Source organism: Micropterus salmoides, unplaced genomic scaffold, assembly GCF_014851395.1.
Source record: "Micropterus salmoides isolate LMB-PRFRI ecotype aquatic unplaced genomic scaffold, ASM1485139v1 Ms_hic_scaffold_12, whole genome shotgun sequence".
NCBI lineage: Eukaryota > Metazoa > Chordata > Actinopteri > Centrarchiformes > Centrarchidae > Micropterus > Micropterus salmoides.
The window spans coordinates 13,108,129-13,130,285 of NW_024040263.1; the positions used below are offsets into that span (position 1 = coordinate 13,108,129).

Here is a 22,157-nt window from a genome sequence, read left to right on the forward strand (position 1 = left end):
ATGAGCTGCGTTGCTCCCGCGAGGAGGATTCTGAATGACAAAGGTAAGATCTGCTATGCAATTTTAAACAGCCCATCATCGTCTATGCAGATTACACTAAGCTGCTGTAGCCTTTTTGTCCTGTCCACCTCTTCTAAAGTGGACTTTCTCCTGCGGAGGACAGGAAACTGCTTCACACTCATTAAATCACTGCTGTTTGATATTCATTAATTTATTCCATTTGCCCTGATGGCCTTATTGGACACGTTGCGCATTTCTGGTCCAGTCAGACTTTGTGCTTAAACATTGATGAGCGCTGTAAAAGCCGATTACACTGTCTGTGTTTCTCTCTATTAATCCAGTTTAATTAGAGGCTAGTGGTCCCTGCACCTTTGGGTGTTAATCCTTATGTGCCAATTCTCCTTGTCAAGTCAAGAGATGTCATCCGAACACGTGTGTGTTCGGATGTGTGTGTGTGTGTGTGTGTGTGTGTGTGTGTGTGTGTGTGTGTGTGTGTGTGTGTGTGTGTGTGTGTGTGTGTGTGTGTGTGTGTGTGTGTGTGTGTGTGTGTGTGTGTGTGTGTGAAGCAGTTGCATAGAGATGACTTAAGCAGGTCAGTGAGAGGTGGACCTTTGTCCAGGGTCGGACAGCAGCCCATTATTTATTCATGCTGATGTATCTGACCTGCCGCCTAATTGCACCAGGAGGAGCCCAATTACCCACCGCGTCCTACTCACATTTACAGAAACTGGAAGATGGATCACATGTCAGCCATGACTAACACTACACGTCTTATTTACATTTGCACAGCTCAGGTTCAACTCTATAAACAAACAATGTTTGTGTCTGTTTAGATGCTAGTTGGGTGAACAGGCAGGAGTGTGAAAGAGAAAGAGACATAAATGTGAGCGATATGCTGAAAATTGTTCACAGAAGGGTTGGACAAGTGTTTGATTTTGTTGCTGTGATCATGGCAGACAAAGGCAAGGTCTCTATGCTGCTGTTGTGTTTGTTTTATTTGTGTGTGTGTGTGTGTGTGTGTGTGTAATCGGAGCTACACACACTTTTCCCCTCTCTTACAGTGGGCTCCAGCGAGGATGTGAATACGAGCTCTGTGACGGAGGAAATCCTCAGTTCACATCAAGAGCACAGCCAATAGACCAACATGGAGCCCGCCTCATTCCTAGCTCCTCTTCCTCCTCTTCATTTATCATTACCTTCACAAGATGAAATGCAACTCTCAATCAATATTTTATCTCCTACTGAGGATATTTAATCACATTCATAAGTATTCAACCCTCTTTTCTGGTACAGTGTTCTTAATATTCAAACTACATCAAGCAACTATTAAGAGAAGTGTGGCTGTACACTGATCAAACATGCTGAGTGATGGTAAAAGCAGCTCTTTATTCCTGGACAATGTGAAGGCTTTTATTGTGAAAAGACAAGGCTCTCAAATATACTTATGTGGCGTCAGGTTGGGGCCACCTATAGCTGAGCTGTACGCACCAGTTGAAGCCAAAACAAAAAAAACACCCATTCAAAATGTGAAACTGAGTTCAGGATAAAATGTAAGCTGTGAAAAACACAAATGACCAATCTCTAAACCTTTTACTGTTTTCGTTCGCCTCTCTCCAATTGTCAAAAAACAATCTGCTTTAACATTCCCATAAACTTCAATAATTTTCCATCAATCCCTCTTCCGGCAGACTCCCCTCCATCAGATCAGACCTACTTGCAAGCAGCAGCCATTTTCCAGCAGCTGCAAACAGAGAAGACAGTCACGCAACAACGTCTGCATTATGGGAAGAAGACAGACGCACCACTACCAAAGAGCGGAGACAAAACCACAGAGAGACAGGCCTACCAGCTCGCCTTCAACACACTCAAATGTATGGATTACTGAAGTTTCTCATATGGTTTTCCGCAGTTGTGGAAACTCTTAGCGTACCTTTAAACAAGCCGAGATTTAAGTGGAACCACAAACCCTGCCTGGTGAGGACGGACTGATGGTTAAACATAAAGTCAGGGAGAAATTAATTTGATCTACTGCAACGTCTGCACCTCACCTTCCTCTTATAAGGAGGCCTTATCTCTGTAATGAATAGCAGTGAAGCTGCAGCGTGTTTCAACTCCAATATTCACTTTTGAATAGCAGCTTCAACTGTAGCCTGTAGATTAAATAATATATAGTCATACATTTCATTTCTCCATGTGACTGCAAATTACTTGAGCCGAAGTTACAGCAGATGTCTGTATGGGAGGTGATAAGGGAGTGCATGCCATGGACACACACACACACACACACACACGTACACACTCATACAGTGAGCACACACTGTTTTACATTCAGTATTTCACCGCACATGTGGGGGGTGGCTAGTATCTAGCTATGAAAATAGTTTCGCTTTTCTTTGTCCAGGTGTGGAGACATTGCTCTCTGAGATGTCTGCCTCTTCCTCAGTACGATGTACTTGAATGGACTTGTAGGTCTGTGTTTGCTGAAAGCAGTGGGAAAAAATCATATTTAAGGCTGTACTGATATATATTAGTGATGAGCCCACAGAGAATGATTATTTTACTCTGCTGTTACCCCCAGCTTTATGGAGCATTTTGACATCTTTCATCTCAATGTATTGGTTTTATGACCTGCAAATTTACTGTATTGGTTCACCGCTCTCACCAACCTTATTTCCAGCAGCAGCAGGCAGCTGTTTTCAGCAAAAAAAAAAGCTCTGATAAATACACTGTACACAACCAGCAAATGGTTTACAGACAAAGTAAAGTAAAGTAAACACAGTGGAGCAATTAGCAGCGGAAGCAAAACTGGTGGAGACCAAAAACAGAGGTAAAACAGAGCGAATATTGGCCCTAAATAAGTCAGATGATCAGAAACATGACTCCAAATGAGTGATAATGTTGCTACGTGTCTGGTAGTTGTGAAAATAAGCAACTGCTTGCATGCATATTCGCCATAACAACTTTATGAGATAACGTTATGTCAGTGTTGTGTGTTCTACTGCCCCAAAGTGCCCATAAAAAGTCAAAAAATGCTGTTTTAAAAGATTCAGCAGCAGCATCTCTTGACAGAAACAGTGTGTCCTTGTTTCCCCAAACAATCGTCAGACTTTGCTGTAAACAGGTTTTCACTGGATCTAATTTCTACTTAGAAATAGTGCCTATGAATACGGGTGAAGGTCTATGGATTATCTGGAGTAAGAAAAACACGTTAAAAAAAGAATAAATTATGCCATCCAAACTTTTAAGAAACAAGAACCACGAATAAAATTGCATTTTACTTTGATTCTACTGGTGTGGATGCAGAAATCTCAGAGATGTCTAATTTGGTTTAACCGAGGCTTTACATTTTCTCTTCATTAGCTTTAGAGTGTCTTGTATGAAATCCAGCTGATGTTTTGATACTGACATTGTTTTTATCCTAGACCGAGATTTACTGGAGGACATCATTACGGACAGCTGCTTCCACACTTCTCAGCATATTGTGAGTCCCACCAGGTTTGACATGAGCGTTCACAAACTCAAAACTGATTAAAAACACTTCAGCACTCAACTCACCAATGGTTAAACTGTCTAGGAGTTTTCTGTCTTCAAAAAAAGAATCTTGCCTCCCCTCTGTCCATATGAACGTACTCCATCAGAGTATGGTATAATCGTGGTGATGGGGAGGGGGATGCAGTTAAAGCCCATTTGTATTCAGATGTGTACCTAGACTGGCTGGTTATAGGTGGCAAATGATGCACATAGGAGAGAGGCAGGCACACTCTCCAACTGGGAGACTGTAAATGGCACTATAAAACACTGTGAAATGGCACATACATGGACAAAGAAACACGCCTATGCATGTGAATGTGTGTGCGTGCGTGCGTGCGTGCGTGCGCGTGTGCGTGTGTGTGTGTATGTGTGTAAAGGATGACTTTAAGGAGGGATGGGTGAAACAGAGAATAGTCTGACAAGTCATTAGGTTGCAAGTAGGACTATAAAAGCTGCCACACAGCTCTTTGTAATTCCACACACCTCTTTACTGCATATTCAACCTCCTGCGCACACAAAGGATAGTGTGTACGTGGCTATAAAACATAGAAAGGGAAGTGTGAGAAAACAATCTGCTTATCATTAGTTTTCCAAAAGGCAGTTATGTTATAATCAATACTTTGGATGGCGTGACTCATATGTAATGTAAAAGCTTGAAGTGACAAACCCATAGATGCAGCAGCCATCTAAAAGCACACTGTGCCACACTACCTGCTCAGCACAGCACACAGACACAGTTAGCGACGAGCTGGTGAACTTACAGTAGAGAATTTAGCCGTTACAGAGCCGGATATTTCCCTCGGGAGTTGGTAGAGACCAAAAACTGAGCTAGAAGAGAGTGAAAATTGGACTTACATTCATCAAGTGGATGGAAACACACCTCCTAATGAATGCTGTTCCATATCTCCTGGACATAAATAAGCAACTGTTTGCTGACACATTCGCCATATCAACTTAGAAAGGTGATGAATTGTCCGGGTTCACAGTGTGTTTCTGCTGCCTCCAAGTGGCTGAAGATATTAATGCAGGTTTTAGATGAAATGGGCGGTGACAGTATCACTGAAGTCGATTATAATCGACATTTTTCACGGCAGACATTGGCTGCAGTCGAAAATTCAAAAAAATATTGCTCTTCCTTGACCTCGATGGAAAACTCAAGACAACCGCAGTGCTGAGAGAATCCGACTGCACTTGGGGCCTACTCCAGGCTTTAAAAACCATTGTCTACAACACATGGAAGATAAGTACAGGGACAAAAAAGTAAGGTTTCCTGTCCAGCACAGAATCTTAAGGAAGGATGTTTTCAGTGTACCCTATACATAGGGTACATTTAACCATCAATTACTCTAGGAAGTAACAAAGAAATAGATGGTCGTTAAAAATAAAAACAAAACAAAAAGGATTGAAATGTTGAAATGAATAATATAATGGGGAAGGCAATCTAAAACAAAAATAAATAAATAAATAAAAATAAGGAATTAAACAAGAGGCCAGAGTAAATTATATTCAGAAGTAAGTAGCCTATATAGAGTTTCCTGGTATGGGCGCTTCGACCTTAAAATTTTTAAGTAGAGAAAATAAATCTTTTTAGTGCATTCCACCACATTTATGTGTATAGTATTTTGTTATGATGATGATATTGTAAACTACAAATTCAGTATGCTTGTTTTTCAAGACTCTAACTGGATGGATTTGATCTATTTCCCTTTATGGTTTTGGAGCTTATCATGCAAGGAATTCTATACTTTAATGGATCACGTGTCAAGCATAAAATAGGTGGTCTGTTGTTCCTACATTTGGGTGGGTCTGCCGTGGTGAAACTACAATGCTGGGTCGCTTTAAATGTTGCTGCTGGAATTGTGGGATGGCATTATCTTCTTTCCTTTCTGAAAGGATGGTCTACTGTACCCTGTGCTAAAGCTGAAAAGAAAGCACCTTTCCTTAGCTTTTAGAGAACTCAACCGGCTCTAATCATGGTTGCCACTTCCGGGTCATTTCAGTCAGTTAGGAACCTTCCTAAGCAAAAAAGACTATTCGGCCACAGTCATTGCTTACTGGGACACTTGCTAAATTTGTTTCACCTTGGCTTTACCTGATAACAAAGTCAAAGACAAGTCAAAATGTCTGCAGTGAAAAAGGTCTGATGAAACAATGATTATGACTATGATATACACAATAATGATGATGGTGATGATGATGTTGTTTTGCAGTCTGGCGACTTGTTGCCTTTGGCGATGGTGATGCTGTTTGACTTCCAAGACCGAAGGTTTTTGTTGCGCGAACGTTCAACAAAGGAAGGGGAGGAGCCTCTGCAGGAAGTCAGGGACCTGGAGGGCAGTCTGCAGAGGTGCGAGTGGGTGCGGCTGTCAAGTCTCAATGTCATGCATTCAAAAGTTTATTTCTAATGCAACTTTGAAATTGTTTCACAAGCTGTATGTTCTCAAATCAGGTAAAGTTAAATCTGGACTGGAAATCACCAAAACAGAAGGTTGAAGACATGTAAATGTGACATGAAGTATGTTCATGATAAATCCGGCTAGGGGTGGGTGGGGTCCAAAACCAGGGTCCACTCTAGTTAAGGAGTCAGACAGCTTTGTGAGGACCAAATTGCTGGATCCCAGAAGTTTAAAGGGCTGTTTGAAGGTTAAGACTACGAATAATAGGGTTAGAATTGGGTTAAGGTTAGGCATGTAGTTGTGATGGTTAGGGTTAGGGGCTAGGGAATGCATTATGTCAATGAGATGTCCACACGGGGTCAGAGGAACAAACGTGTCTGCATGTGTTTGTTTATAACAGGTGTAAGACCAAGCTGGCAGCATCTCTTGCTCGCTGCAGAGTGAAACAGAATCTGCAGAGCGTCTCCTGTTTTCTGTCTGACCCCGTCAGGATGAAACAGCACAGAGCAAAACGTCTACCACTTTACGCATGGGTCAATACTCTCAAGACCAGGTACGCACTCAGGAAGAGGGCCATGTCAGGCCAGGCAGTCATTGGTTTATTTCACATTTGTTTGCAAATTTATTCTGCTCTCGTTTTCTATTTGCCTTCAATTTTGCAGAGCTCAAATATTGTGAAATATTATTCTTTATTCTAAAGGTCTATAATTATTGTGGTTACACACTCCAAAAGATGCTGCCTGAGGAAGAGCACCATTCTTGAAACAGGCTGTACTCCAGGGCAGCTGCCAGTCCAAACCTTTTTGTGTTTTTTGTGCCTTCATTTAACAACATGTTGAGCAAAAATTTTTCTACATTCAGCGGTTCCCTTTTCTTCTTCTTTGTGGCACACTCCGGACACCACACATATAATCTATTATCTAGTCTATCTGGGTGTAAACCAGCAGGGGTTATGGATTATCTTGTGCATGGGAGCACATGATGTCAGTATAAACAATAGTGTTAAACTTTAACAAAGTGTCTGGGGGGTTGCAGTATGAGGTTTATAATGAGTGAAGTTCACTGGGGCCTATCCGAAAGGTTCAGCATTCTTACAGCTTGAGGGTAAGAAGTGCTCCTGTGGTTGTTGATGTAAAGCTAAATGCTGCCGCACCCTTGGAGTAAACACTCACTTGGTTTGATCACTGATGCATTTGAGTTCCAATATTTGTTGTAAGTATCCTCTTCTGCATGTGGGGGAGGACAGTGTTGATGTTTAATCTAATCTCTCCCCTCTCCTCTGTAGTGTTGAGGAAGTGTGTGAAGCGTTACAAAGCGCTGGCTTGTGTGAAGTGGAGAACATGAAGGACCTTGGGGGGTCGACGTTCTGCAGAGACCCTCTCTGTCCAGACACACTCGTCTTCTCCCAACAGCAACATGCTCTGCTCCAGCACAGCAGCCTCTCAGTTACACAAGCACTTTACATACAGGTACACATGAATTTGTGTGTGTAGTGAAGTGTGTAATTGAGCTAAATGTAGGTAAAATTCACTAATGAGAAACATGCTTTCCTCTCTCAGGGGCATGCTTTTCAAGATAAGTTTAGAAGACAGGTACAAGACTGACTGGTGGGAAAAGTACTGTCCAAATTATGTAGAATTACTAGTACATTACTAATTCTTTACATACTTAAGCAGAAGTGCAAGTGCTGGTTTATAAAGCTCAGATTAGATCATTTTCAGTGGGGAAAATATATATCAAACAATAAACTACACCAACAAAGCAAATAAAGATACTCTTCTAATCTTTGCTGGCCAGCCATTCATCATAAATTGCTCCAATGTCCTGGTTCCTCTACTTACGGAGCATCACACAACAAGCTTTTAAGAATATGAAAAAGTTTAAATAACGTGTGTGCACATTTGCATGTGTGTCTCTTTGAAGGACAGGAGTGTGTGTGTGTGGCAGTGAGCGTGTTACGCCCCCTGCTGTTTGAAAATGCCGACGTGCTGGTGGTGGGGTCTTTCTCAGCAGTGACTGTGGCGCACATAGCTGTCGTGGCCGCTGCTCGCTCCGGCCGAGTGCTGGTGTGTGGTGCTGATCACACACCTTTACACATAGAAGAGATACAAGAACTACTCACACAAATGGACATCAAAAGTGAGTGATAAAAGGTCCAAAAGGGACAAAAGCTCTGTTGCTTGACAAAGGATAACGTTTACGCAAGTGTGTTATGCGTATTATGTGTATTATACATTTTTGGAGCCTTGAAGGAACATTTCCATTTCAATCGACTTTCTTGAATTCATGTCCTATGTAGATGTGCGAGTCCTGACAGAAGCGTTCTGTGGTCTGGATGAGAGGAACGCCGCTGTCCATCGTTTAAAGGCCATCATGGTGCTGCCTCAGTGTTCATCCTCTGCCCTCAGTGACCCTGTGCCCACCATCCACAGTGAATATGGAGGTACGTAACATCAGGGAGGAAGAGATGGAACAATGTCCACCATGAGCCGGCAATAAACCCTCATAGACTTGACATGACGTGATGAATTTGTAGTTAATTACTTCCCAAAAGATTTATGGAAAGTCTGCAGAGAAAAGGCTTAAAAGTACACGTGAGAGCCCTCCAGCACAGTGTGGCACAGTCATGTATGGAAGATTTAAAATGCCCAAATTAAAACAAATCAAACAAAGAAATCAAATGAAATACAATATACATGTGTATTTCCTTTTAATGTATGCAATTATTGTGGTATTATTAAGTATGTGATTTTAAGGAATAGACTGTGCTGCAGGAAGCTGTACACTTAAAGAGATCTTCTTGGCGCGTTTCTCTGTAACGAGCTATCTTTCTTTCCTCCTCCATTAAGACACATATCTTTGGCGTGAGAGACCCAGGTTCCCTGAGCAAGACACTTAACCCCTAGTTGCTCCAGAGGCGTGCGGGCTCTGATATATACACAGGTGCTGGTCATATAAGTAGAATCTCATCAAAAAGTTGATTTATTTCAGTAATTCCATTCAAAAAGTGAAACTTGGATATTATATTCATTCATTACACACAGACTGATATATTTCAAATGTTTTTTTCATTTAATTGTGATGATTAAAACTGACAACTAATGAAAATCCCAAATTCAGTATCTCTGAAAATTAGAATATTACTTAAGACCAATACAAAAAAAGGATTTTTAGAAATGTTGGCCAACTGAAAAGTATGAACATGAAAAGTATGAGCATGTACAGCATTCAATACTTAGTTGGGGCTCCTTTTGCCTGAATTACTGCAGCAATGCAGCGTGGCATGGAGTTGATCAGTCTGTGGCACTGCTCAGGTGTTATGAGAGCCCAGGTTGCTCTGATAGTGGCCTTCAGCTCTTCTACATTGTTGGGTCTGGCGTATCGCATCTTCCTCTTCACAATACCCCATAGATTTTCTATAGGGTTAAGGTCAGGCGAGTTTGCTGGCCAATTAAGAACAGGGATACCATGGTCCTTAAACCAGGTACTGGTAGCTTTGGCACTGTGTGCAGGTGCCAAGTCCTGTTGGAAAATGAAATTTGCATCTTGGTCAGCAGCAGTAAGCATGAAGTGCTCTAAAACTTCCTGGTAGACGGCTGCGTTGACCTTGGACCTCAGAAAACACAGTGGACCAACACCAGCAGATGACATGGCACCCCAAACCATCACTGACTGTGGAAACTTTATACTGGACTTCAAGCAACGTGGATTCTGTGCTTCTCCTCTCTTCCTCCAGACTCTGGGACCTTGATTTCCAAAGGAAATGCAACCACTCAGTAGTTTTATTTATGCAATTGCCACATGTTTCAGCCTGATTTCCAGAAGTATGATTTTTAAAACATATTTTTTAACATTAAAATATATTTTTCAAAAGATAATAAGAAAAGAACACAGAAGAGAAGAATATCGGTCAGCTCCCTGCAGAAGTTAAATGTGAAAAGAGCTAAAGAGGCGTGACTGGCAAGTTACAAGCAGGAGAGGACAGACGCAGAGACTGCCAGCAAAAATCGTCTTTCTTGGTAAGTTTATTATTGTTAGCGAGACAACACAATTGTGTAAGTTAGCTAAAGTTGAGCTCATTCTGGGTTTGGAAATATTTTACTTGGTGGATAGCTCTGGTGTGCATTAGCTAATGCTAGCACGTGGATTAATATATTTGTTAGCTAACGTTAGTTAGCATGTTAATAGCTTCATAATCGAGACAGCAACTTTCGTCTGCCTTAAACAGTGTTGGGAGTAACGTGTTACAAAAGAAACGAAATTACTTACAGTAATGTATTGCTTTTTGCTGAACGGCAGTTTTTAATTTTACTAAAATTTCGGGAACAATCAACAATCTCAGTAACCTGTTGCTGGAATTTGATGCATGAGATTTTAACAAGGCAGGCCTGTGCATGTGTGTGGATGAGCCCTCAATTCTGCTTTTGCACTGTTAAAATGACCAGTGAAGTCTTTATCAGAGTAATAAATGCAGCTAATGTGTTGCTGTCTGTGTGCTTAAGAATAGGTTCACATTTTTATTGTCTACCTTAATACTCACATGTCCATGTTTACAGTAAGTTATTGGTCACTAATCATTATTCCTGCCCATATAGTCTGTAAAGACGTCACCACAGTTGTCATTTTTGTATAAATTCATTCTAAAGTTTAGCTGAAGTTACTATGAATCATCAGCTAAGCATCTGCGTTAGACTATTCAAAAGTGGATATCTTCTAAAGGTACACTGTTTTTTTTAGAGATTTCACTTCACTGCAACCATGGAGGGGTAATTATTACAGTGACCAATAACTCAGTTATAACAGCAATGTTAAAGTGTACACGGGTATGTGAGAATTGCTTGAAATAATGTTTTTAATGCCTGACCACATGATATAATCGCTTGTGATGTTATGTAAAATACTGCTCAACTTTCCATTTGTATGGTCATAGATCCTGTATTCAACTTTTAAAGTTGAACCTACCCTTTGCCAACTTTAACCAAGTTCATGCTAAACCCAGAGTTGGAATTTGCTGCCTTAGCTCAAATAAAAAAAAAATTAAATAAAGAATAATAATAAAGATTTGCTATAAGTATAGAATTACAGTGTTTAGAATGAAACGCAAATGAAGAACTAAACTAGGTGGAAGTACTGGCCTAACTGAATATTTATGATATCTCATTTGCAACTGCATTTCTTTTATTTTAGAGCTTCCTGGGATCATTGCCTCACTCAGATGGCTCAGAGGCTACGAAAATCTCAAAGGACCAGCTGGACCCTCACAAGCTCAATGTGCTCATAGGTATGTCTGGCTCCTGCACGCGATCACTGGTCTTGCTCTCAATACATGTCAGCAGGGTCAGACTTTCTTGTGAAAAAATATTTTTATTTAAAATATTGTTATACATTAAGTAATTGTCTACTTTTGTACTTCACAAATTGACTGCTGTGTTAATGTGAAATGACATGTAGACAGAACAGTTGTTAAGCAAGTCTGTATGTTTGTGTTATTTGTTGTACCTGTTTAATAACATTTTATCTTATACAGCTCCTTGGCTGAATGCATCGTAGTGTTTATGTAATGTTTTGATTATGTTGTAATGGAAAAACTGTGCATTTACTGGGACGGGTCCCTTGTGGAAAATCATTTCACCACCTCAGTGTTTCCCACACATAAGCTTTACTTGGGCGGGCCGCCCAGGTAGATTAACAGCCGCCCAAGCAAATTTGGCAACCCATTTTAATTGCAGTGCTGCACAGCACATATTCGCTCCCCTCACTCGGTCACTCCCACTGCACACTTTAAAAAATTTATTAGCGAGCATGTAAGGAGACTTGCCAATAAGGATAGCTATGTTAACTTTAGAATGGGCCTACAGCTATCGAAGATAGCACTCTATTCATAACTGGTATTCAATAGGTGCGTTCGAGATGACTGCGGCTGACTTTCGCCAATTTGATAGGCTAGTCTAATGTGAGATGCAGGCGACTGCGGGGGCGGGGTATAAAAACAGCACCGTCAGACATAATCTGCCTCCGGTAGACTGCGTGAGTTTAATGTGAGCTTAGAACAATGATCAGGCAAAAGGTGGTTGCAACTTTGTGCAGCCAGAGAAACCGCGTGCACCAGACTCGGCGCCTGCCACTGCCTTGCTCCCGCAAGGTAATGTTATGTAATGGTGATGTTTTGCAGTGCCAGGTTTTGGGACGAATTCTGCCTGCCTGCCGAGAATTAGATGATGTGTGGTAACGCCCTTTTATGCTGAGAAAAGAGGTGGACTCAAATCTCGGCAGGTATATTAGCCTACATCATCTGTTCTGCCAAATTATACATCCACCTGTATAGGACCTTTTAAGACTCTTTGCTGTGCTCATTGATCAACTTCGGTTATCACCACATATTTATTGCTAAATCTCAAGGAATGCTGCTTCGACTAACTGTAGCTAATAAAATATCAACAGCTCTAAACGTTCATGAAACATTTTGAATCATTTACCCCACAAAGAAAATTATAGTGTTTAAAAGCAGTATTTGGAAGTGCATGCAGTTCTCGGCAGGCAAGCGAAATTCAGCATATCGCCTGCTAAAGCCGCCCCCTCCCCCGCCACATTTACGCTGTCATTCTGTCAGCATCAGAACAGTTAGACATGATGTCATATTGTGTTTCAGCAACTTTAAACAAAATAAAAAATCTGACAATGGTTGTTAATTAATTAGAGGTAATATTGCTTTGATATAGACAAAATATTTCCTTTTCCCTTCCACAGATGCTGTGTGATAAAGCAATTTCGAAATCCCATAGTGAAAATGCAACGAATCCTAATCAAAGATACCCATCCTCCGCTCCAAGGATAAGGATTGTGACATTTTTGGCTCCACCATTTGTACTGTGTGCTTGTGACGGAGTACCTTCACTACAGTTGAGTAAGCGCTTGGACTGCCATACCAGCGAGCCTGGCTTTTTGGCATTGCTGTCGAAGTTGCATGTTTGGAACTCTGTAGATCTGTGTTTGAATCTGGGTAGGATGACTGCTCTCACATTTGGCCGCATATGGTGTCAGAAGTGGGATGGCTTGCCGTGAGGTCATCTGAGCCGTGCCCAGAGTCCGAACCGTATGAAGGGCCCTGGGTAACATTAATGATGAGATGTGTATAGTGTACTTTTCAGTAATACTGATCATATGTCATCATTTTACTGATTTTATTTTAATTTGAAGGTATTTTTGTCAATATGTGATACATGCTGCTGTACCTTTTAATGTACAATTTATATTTGTAATGTACACAAAATTAAAGTTTTTTCCTTCCCTTCGCCTCTCTATTAATGTGCTTGGACACTAGCCAGCCTCTTTAGCAATGACCTTTTGTGTCTTGCCCTCCTTGTGCAAGGTGTCAATGGTCGTCTTTTGGACAGCTGTCAAGTCTTCCCCATGATTGTGTAGCCTACAGAACTAGACTGAGAGACCATTTAAAGGCCTTTGCAGGTGTTTTGAGTTAATTAGCTGATTAGAGTGTGGCACCAGGTGTCTTCAATATTGAACCTTTTCACCATATTCTAATTTTCTGAGATACTGATTTTGGGGTTTTCATTAGTTGTCAGTTATAATCATCAAAATTAAAAGGAATGAACACTTGAAATATATCAGTCTGTGTGGAATGAATGAATATAATATCCAAGTTTCACTTTTTGAATGGAATTACTGAAATAAATCAACTTTTTGATGATATTCTAATTATATGACCAGCACCTGTATATATAGCAGCAAGTCGCTTTGGAGAAAAGCTAAATGAATAAATGTAAATGTAAGAAGATCTCTCTCAGGGCTGGAACTAGTATTGATGGTAATATGAAGTGGTAGTTTCTTTCCATTATATTTCCCAAATATGATTTTTTTCTGTTGACAGACTGGGATCTGCTGCCAGACTTGTCCTACGGTTCTGTATCCCAGAGCAAAATACACACAATGGCCACCCAGCAGGCACGACTACTAGCACACACTCTCTCCTGTAAGTATTTATTCATAGCACACACAGACACATATTTTTCAAGCCACTCTCCAAGCAACAAAAGACAATACATTCAACATTTCAGTGAACAGAGTCATACATTTGTTATGTCAGGTCAGGGGAGATCATACACAAACACAAGAACTTTGTCTGTATTACAATTCCTTCTGTGCCTACTGTTGATAAGATGCCAGTGTTAAAAGGACAGAATAGAGGATTATTCTTTGCACATTGTATTCTCTCCTAGTCCCAAAGGTTCAGACAGTGGTCTACTGCACACGCTCAGTGTATCCTGAGGAAAACGAACAGCTGGTGAAAAGTGTGTTAGGGAAAACACACAGTCACCCCAAACTGCTGCCCTTCAGGTACACACACACACACACACACACACACACACACACACACAGACGCACACAAACATCTGCTCTCTCTTTGTGCAGGTATTTGATATTGCAATCAGATTTTTCATTACTCGTCCACTGGCTCAAATGTTATGAGGAAACCGACTGAAATTAGTCACGTAGCGTACTGTTTCTACTACAGATCATACATAAAGCAATAAGTGTGCATTTAAAGGAAAACAGGAAGCTGAAGAAATTTAGACCCAGTTTTTGCCTTCCCTACCCAACCAGCCTGTGTGAGAGCGGCAGGTGACTGTCAGCTCACAGTGATGGCACCTGCTTTAAAGTTTACATCAACTGGACATTTACTTTGAAGCTGAGTAATTGTGCTCTGACTGTCACTGTGATTCAGTCAGATTATTGTATTCATGTCCATCCATCAAGGTGATTACTTTCAGTGAGATCAAACAAGATGTCAGCTTATAAAACCAACCCGCATGGCTTTAATCTAAATAAGATGACTAAGAATCTACAGCCCTGCTAGCAACTCTGTAAGGTTGTTCCTGAAGGCACAGTGGTGCTTTAAACTAAATGCTAACTTCCACATGCTCACAATGACAATGCTAACATGCTGAAGTTAAGCAAGTATAATTTTTTGCCATCTTCACAATCTTAGTGTGGCATGCTAACGTTTGCTAATTAGCACAAAATACAGCTGAGGCTGAGAATGTCATTAGTTTTGCAGGTATTTGGTCATTTTTCACATTTTCAAGTTACCTTTTATTGTGGCCAGCCTACGGTGACACCTGCGCAATACCAATGCTGTCTGATCAGCATCTTGATATGCCACACCTGTGAGGTGGATGGATTATCTCAGCAAAGGAGAAGTGCTCACTGACACAGATTTTTACAGATTTGTGAACAATATTTGACAGAAATAGGCCTTTTGTGTACATGGAGAAAGTCTTAGATCTTTGAGTTCAGCTCATGATGAATGGGGGCAAAAACAAAAGTGTTGCCTTTATAATTTTGTTAGTATAATAAAGGTCTGTCCTACGGCATTTATTAATTTATTAAGTGAACATGAGAAAAACTGTAAAATTCCCCAAATCTATCTCTTTAACCAAATCATACACATTTAGACTATTCTATATCCATCCATCCATCCATCAATCATCAACCCCTTATCCTTAACCATAACCCCTTAATATTTATTTACTGAGCCTCCCGTGAAACTGTTTGGAACCCCCCCCCCCGGGGAGGCCTGCCTCTGGGGACATTGAGTGTCTACAAAATGTCATGGCAATCCATGTAACAGTTAACAGCAGTTTAGCAAGTTGCTCTCGCACTCTTATGATGCTGGACGACATAATTTGCTGTGCATCATGCAATACATATAATGTAAATCTTAAAGAGTATAAGTAATTATGACAAGGCATCTCATATCTCCGCATATACGCTATATACTGTATGCACAGTGTGGGAGAGAGAGAGAGGTTACAGTCACCAGGCTGATGACAGTATAAAGGATCAGCAGCGGAAACCGTGGGGACAGTGGTTAATCCTACAGTTGGGGTGAATCAGGTGGATAAGATTTCTATTTCACGCTCGCTGCTCCACACAACTCACAATTTTCTACCATCCACCCACTTAACAAAATCCAAATGTTATATTTGGTTTAATAGAAATACAATAATAAAAAAATAATCTTTTATTAACTTACCAATGTGCGATGAGATGACCAGCAGCTGTTTCACATCTGTGTTTACAGTACTAGAATTCAATGAAGTTCAAAAACACCACTGCTTGCATCAGAACAGGTGGCACAGGTGCACAGTAACTAACATACATGCTAATCTTCTAAACTGCCACCAAATTGCTTCCCTTGTATATAACAAGTTTGCGATCCATCAAAACTAAGAAATATAAGAAAAGTAATTTCTTCATTCTTGAGTGTGACAGCCATTTTTTTAAACATCAGGGAAGGAAGAATGGGACAGGGAGGAACTAAAACAAACATTGTGTGTCTTTAAACAGAGTAAACTGTTCAGTTACCTTTATGAATAATTATGTGCGTCATTGACGCTTTATTTCCTGATATTTTTGCCTTCTTCAAAGTTGTATGGTTTAAGTACAGCGGTGAGCCCATCTACTCATTAACAATATGTCGACAAAAACCGCTATCATATGCTTTAATTGTAGCAAAGAAACTTATTTTACAGTTCTGGAAGAAATCGGAGGCCCCTTCTGTTAAAATATGGTTGGAAGAAATGGTTAAGAAATGGTTGCACCTGTGAAAAGAGATAAGATTTGTCTTATAAAACAGAATGGGACACTTTAATAAAACCTGGGATCCCCTTCTCCAGTACCTTGAAAGAGTAGGTTGAGTTGATCTTGACTACTAATTATTGCCTCAACAATATTACACTGCAGGAAGTCCTGGGACAGGGTGCAGAGTGACGATGTGTGTTTGTATTGTTTTTTTTTTGTTTGTTTGTTTTTTGTGATTGTTTCCTAATTTCAATCTGAGGACGTCTGTATTCATTTGTATAGTTTCTCAATAAAAAATAATTATTAACATTTAAAAGAAAACACTTTGGTGACAAAACATTGTTTTTGCTTATCTTCTCACCTTGGTGCAGTGATGTAGAAGTGTACACTGTCACATCACTGCTGTTGGTTCTGTTCAGAGGTGCAGCTGATGGGAAGCTTTCAACCAGAGAGGGCAGGCCAATCCTGCTTTTCAGGCTAGTGTTACTTCACTGCAACTGTTTAAAATTATAATATTTTAAGCTCATCAAACTCATTAGAATAATCCCACAAGTACAAATTCTGGACCTCTGGAAATAATAATGCTCTGGGTTGCTTTTTTAAATGGTCACCCCACTTAAAATGGCAGCAAGTGCACTCTCAACAAATGTGCCTTGCTTCCAAAAAGAGCTTTTCATTGAGAATTGTAATGCGAATGAAGGTCGTATCAGAACATCCTCTCCATATTTTAACAGAATTTAGAGAGCGTTTGGTCCGCTGAGAATTGTTAACCAACGTTTGCCAACATATACAGTATAATGCTGAGGACACTCACACCAGATGTACAATATACAGGAATCAGCAGTGACAGCTGGCAGTGCAGGGGTGCGTAAACATGCTTTTCCTGAGCCTAGAGATAAACTGATGGACCAACTCGCCCCTCCCACTTACACCAAGAGTCAGTAGTTGTGTATAAATACTATTGCACTGAAGTTGACCCTGAACTTCTAACATTATTGTGCCTACAATTTAAGTAAAAACTGTTTATTTGTAGAAGAACTGTGCATCAGTTTATTAGTTTAGTTACAAAAGTTCTCACCAGCTGCCTTTGGTTGTCAAAGGAATTTATTGTACCCTATTATTATTTCCTGAAATTGCCAATTCCTTTGTGCGATACTGCCATTTGTTTACAGTAATACTTCTCTGAATTAATGTGGCAGTCATGAATTATTGTCAGCAACAACTTTTACACAAGCCGCTCTGCTGCTCTCTCAGGGTGAACGGTCCGATTTTCCCAGACAACCCCCAGGCAGGAGACACGACTGACTCCAAGTTCTTCAGGCTGGAAACATCTGAGTTCACCAACGGCTGCTTCATTGCGCGGCTTTCCCGACAGGTGAGAGAGGAAGGAGGGAAATGTGTAAGACGTGGAGGCTGAAAGGAAAAAAAAAAAAAAGAGTGAAATGTAGGGGGTGAGGTTGTGTTTAGAATGTTGAGAGGGAACAGCGATTTTGTGGTGTGTGTGTTTGTGTGTGTGTGTGTGTGTGTGTGTGTGTGTGTGTGTGTGATTGCTTTGCAACGAGACCTTCCAGTAGTGCTGAGGCTGCAATCTTTTACTGTCTGTCTGCTGGGAGGTCGGTCGGCTCTGCTTGTCTGCACACACACACACACACACACACGCGCGCTCCCTGAAACACTGCAGCATTATTCCAATGCTCCATAAAAAAAAGAGACGAGTTAAAGATGAAATACACTTGAGCCCCTGAAATATTTCGGTATTTTACAGCAAAGATGAATGGATAATATCCTGTTGAATTTTTCCATCCCCCCTTCCAGTCTTGTTGCATCACCTCGTTGCTACATCTATTTGCCCCCTCCTCGTTCTTTGCCGTTGCTCCACTCATAAAACGAAGAAAAATACAACACAAGGGAATGAGATGCTGCTCTCCTTTGATCCCCTGCAGCTCGAAAAAATGGTGCAGGGAGGGAACTGTGCCTGTATGTGTGTTAATATCAATACACACACATATATACACACACAGGGGGCAGGTCTTGCCCACCTGTCCGGTGGCAGTGCAATAATTTTAAATCTAATGATCATCATGTCTAATTAAATTGACATTTTACTCTTACGGTGAGCCAAATCACATCAGAGCTGCGGCTGCAGATGTAGTTACAGTGACAATTCTGGGGAGGTTAACTGCCGCTCTCCAACCCAGTCAAACTGCGCTAGAGAGGATCATTAAAAGGCATCTGAAATAGACAACATGGCAGGATAGAGAAACAAAGAGAAAGAGAAGGGGCATAGCAACAGGAAGCCTCCTCGAAATCAAAAAAATCTTATCTGTAAACAGATCTGACAGGCTGCCATCTTTCATGCCTCTAGTATATTGTAATCTTCACCCTTTCCATTAAATGACTCATAATGCTGTTACAGTAAAAAAAAAAAAAAAGAGAAACAAAGTTTGTACTGCTAGCACAGCGATGCTTTGTGCTAAATGCTGTCAGCTACATGCTGATGTTTAGTGGGTATCTCTGTTTAGTGTGTTAGCATGCTAATATTTGCTCATACCGCTGAGGCTGATGGGATAAAGGCATTAACCAATGCAATGTTTTGAGCAGTGAGCTGAACATCATTCAACTTCCATTAGAGAAGAGATGTTGTATGGAGATTGAGACAGAGAGAGGGAAGAGGAAAGCTTAGAGGAGATTTAAAGGGATTTCTACTGTTTAAATGTCACAACAGATTAAGACGTATGCACACATAGAGAAAGAAGTTTGGTGTTGAAGAACCTACTGGCCACATCTTGTTTTCTGACTCAGTTCATCTTATTAATCACACTGAGCACCCTGTAAAACATAGACATATTATGAGTACTCTCTTCACTTCTATTTATTATGCAGCAACATGGCTTTGAATGGCAGTGTTGGTCTGATGGTTAGTGCCCCATTTCAGCCTGAAATATCCAGTATGATAAATATGACCATGGGTATGCCCGCTTTTCAGCCACAGCCAACAAATTATAAGCGGCGTTACTTAATAGGGATGGAAAACTTTGGTCCACCAAGCATGTTGTCTTTTATTTTTTTTGTTTATTGCTTTGCTGATGCCACACACTGAATTCAGCAACTATTTGATGGATTGGGATGAAATCTTCTACAGGCATTTATGGACCCCAGAGGATGAAGCCTACAGATTTTGGTGATCCCCTGAATTTTCCTCTTGCTCCACCATGAGGCTGACATTTGTTGATTTCAGTGAAATGTCTTGACAAGTATTGAATGGATTGTCATGTACCGAAGCTCTAAGAGGCCATACATACATACATACATACATTTTATTTACTCTGTTTTCCCATGATAAAGAGTTAATTTAATTTGTTTTCTCGAGATCTCAAATTATTCATGTCATTATCTCGAAATAAAAAATGTTGTTTTCCTGAGTTAATAGGATAATTTTCTTTAGATTTTGAGATTAGGAAACTGTGTTTTCCCAAGATAATGGCATAAATAACTCAAGAAAACAAACTTGTTATCACAAGAAAACGGAGTAAATACTACTTATGAATGTATGGCTACAGGCATTCACGTGTTCCTCTGAATGAATTGTAGTCACATTGCTTCTCTTTACGATCATCTAGTGTTATTTATGACCAAATACCTGTAAAATGACTGATATACCTTTCAGCTTCAGCTGTACTCTCCATCTAGTGCTAATTAGCAAACGTTACCATGCCAACACGCTAAGCTATGATGGTGAAAATGGTAAACCTTACACATGCTAAGCATTAGCTTGTTACCATGCTGACAATGCAGTTAGCATTGCCTAAGTAGGCTATGGCCTCACAGAGCTGCTAGCGTGGTTGTAAAGTCTTGTTTTCTCACATAGAAAGAGGAGAAGAAAAGATAAGTAGGTTGTGACAGTAACTATTGTGTTGCCTTTCAAATGATTTCCTACACTCTGCTCCGCTGGGATTTAAAAGCCATCAAAACCCCTGCGATCTCTCCTCTCTTCCTCTGCAGGTTAGTTTAATAACTGTGGATCATTTCTACAGCCTCAGTGTTTTGTTGTATAGATCTCCGTGGTGCGATGTTACTCTAGAGGCCTGTAATTTTAATGTGTTGTTTCTTCACATCAAATCTTAAACTGGCCTTGCTTTTTTAGGCAGATCCCACCAAGGTGGAAACAGTCCAGGATGTGCTGGCAAGGGCAGCAGCAAAGGGCCTCCTGGGTGGAATAATTCCTGAACAATCAAAACCTGGTAAAAAGGGAAAGAGCAGGAAGAATCGCGTAGCTTCAGCCAGCAGCGAACCTTCATCCACCCCAGACCAAGCGAGGCAGGCAAGAATCGACTCTTCAGAACAGGAAGAGAAGAAAGGTGAATGTAGTGAGGAGGAAAAAGATGAGGTACAGGAGGAAGATTTGGGGGGTAAGGGAGGAAAGAAGAGGAGAGGGCTTAAAGGGAGTAAGCGAAAGGTCAAACGACAAACCAACTGGACCACAGTCTCAAAGCATAACCCTGAAAGCCACAAGAAACCAACAAAGAGTAAAGTCAAACAACCGCATCACAAGAGGCGTCTGACAAAAAGTAAACTGCGAAGAATACCTCGTCTCACACTGTCATTAATGTCCTCTGCAAAACCCTCCAACTACTTGTCACCAATCACAGCCCTTGCGCACAAGATAAGTGACAATCCAGCAATTAAATCTCAGCAGACTGTCTCTAGCACCCCTTCCCCTGCCCGTCCTGCTCCACCCACTCCCCATGCAGCCTCCAAGCAGGTGCAGAGACAAAACACAGAGCCTGAGAGAGCAGGGAAAACACACAAGGATGCAGCTCAACCACAAAGCCTGTTTAAGGCCAGGGGAAAGGTGGTCAGACCTAAAACAGAGGTGGAGACACAGATCATGTCAAAGCATGCAGATTTTGTCCTGCCACCCATTTCCTTCCCATCCTCCAGCTCCCCAAGCAGCAGGAATGGCAGTTCTCCATCTCAGCGTCTGTCACGGGCCTCCCCCTCTCAGCTCACCTAAATATGTGCATCTTCCACCTCCGTCTCTCTGCCTGGATTATAGAAATGTGGAGATCATGCTCACTGATGTGGTAAATTAAACTACTAGCATGTTCTGACACTACAGATCATAAAGGACCCCCAAGTACATTATTTAAAAAAAAAAATTCTTTTTAAATGTAATTATTGTATTAAATGTATTCTTAGAGAAGCATGTTTTACTTATTTGACTGTGTACTAGATTGTATTTCGTTTTTTTTCCCGTCATAAGATGGCAGCTTAATAGAAATAAACATGTGAAAGATCCCACGGCACAGGGTATGACTTCGTCATACAACACACATAAACACTGCTGAAGTGATTAGTCAGTTAATCGATCAGTCAATCAAAATGAACCTGAATTATGGTTCTTAGTAAGAAAATGCCAAATTGAACTGAACTGAAAAGGGGTTAGGGTTTTGTATTTTATTTTTAGCCCAAAGTAGGGTCACCTAAATTGATGGGGGGAGCAGTGGAGGGTCTTTTATTTCATACTCCCCTTGTGAGACATACTGGGAGATTAAAGGCTCAGGAAACCTTTACATGTTTTGTGTTAATTAGCCGATTAGAGCTCTTCTCAGGTCGACGTTTCTGTATTAT

At 40.8% G+C, this 22,157-nt stretch overlaps 1 protein-coding gene and 1 long non-coding RNA gene across 2 annotated transcripts; both read left to right on the plus strand.

The window, feature by feature from the left end:
- LOC119899215 (putative methyltransferase NSUN7) lies at nt 1–21,824 on the plus strand. The gene is made up of 12 exons (XM_038713704.1): nt 1–43; nt 1,689–1,871; nt 3,423–3,481; nt 5,742–5,878; nt 6,328–6,480; nt 7,213–7,396; nt 7,856–8,066; nt 8,227–8,370; nt 13,813–13,914; nt 14,162–14,279; nt 17,781–17,901; nt 20,671–21,824. The coding sequence occupies exons 1-12, from the start codon at nt 1–3 to the stop codon at nt 21,538–21,540; spliced, it is 2,325 nt and encodes a 774-aa protein (XP_038569632.1). The 3' UTR covers nt 21,541–21,824.
- On the plus strand, nt 9,822–13,084 carry LOC119899055. The gene is made up of 3 exons (XR_005443698.1): nt 9,822–9,946; nt 11,115–11,208; nt 12,675–13,084. It is a non-coding gene; the product is annotated as an uncharacterized LOC119899055 (long non-coding RNA).
- Nucleotides 21,825–22,157: the final 333 nt, after the last annotated feature.

What these genes read in the sequence shown, in the direction of transcription:
- LOC119899215 (XM_038713704.1), top strand. Translation starts at nt 1, where the DNA reads ATGAGCTGCGTTGCTCCCGCGAGGAGGATTCTGAATGACAAAG. An exon ending in GTCAATACTCTCAAGACCAG is followed by an intron (nt 6,481 to 7,212) that starts GTACGCACTCAG and finishes TCTCCTCTGTAG; the next exon opens with TGTTGAGGAAGTGTGTGAAG. An exon ending in CATCCACAGTGAATATGGAG is followed by an intron (nt 8,371 to 13,812) that starts GTACGTAACATC and finishes TTCTGTTGACAG; the next exon opens with ACTGGGATCTGCTGCCAGAC.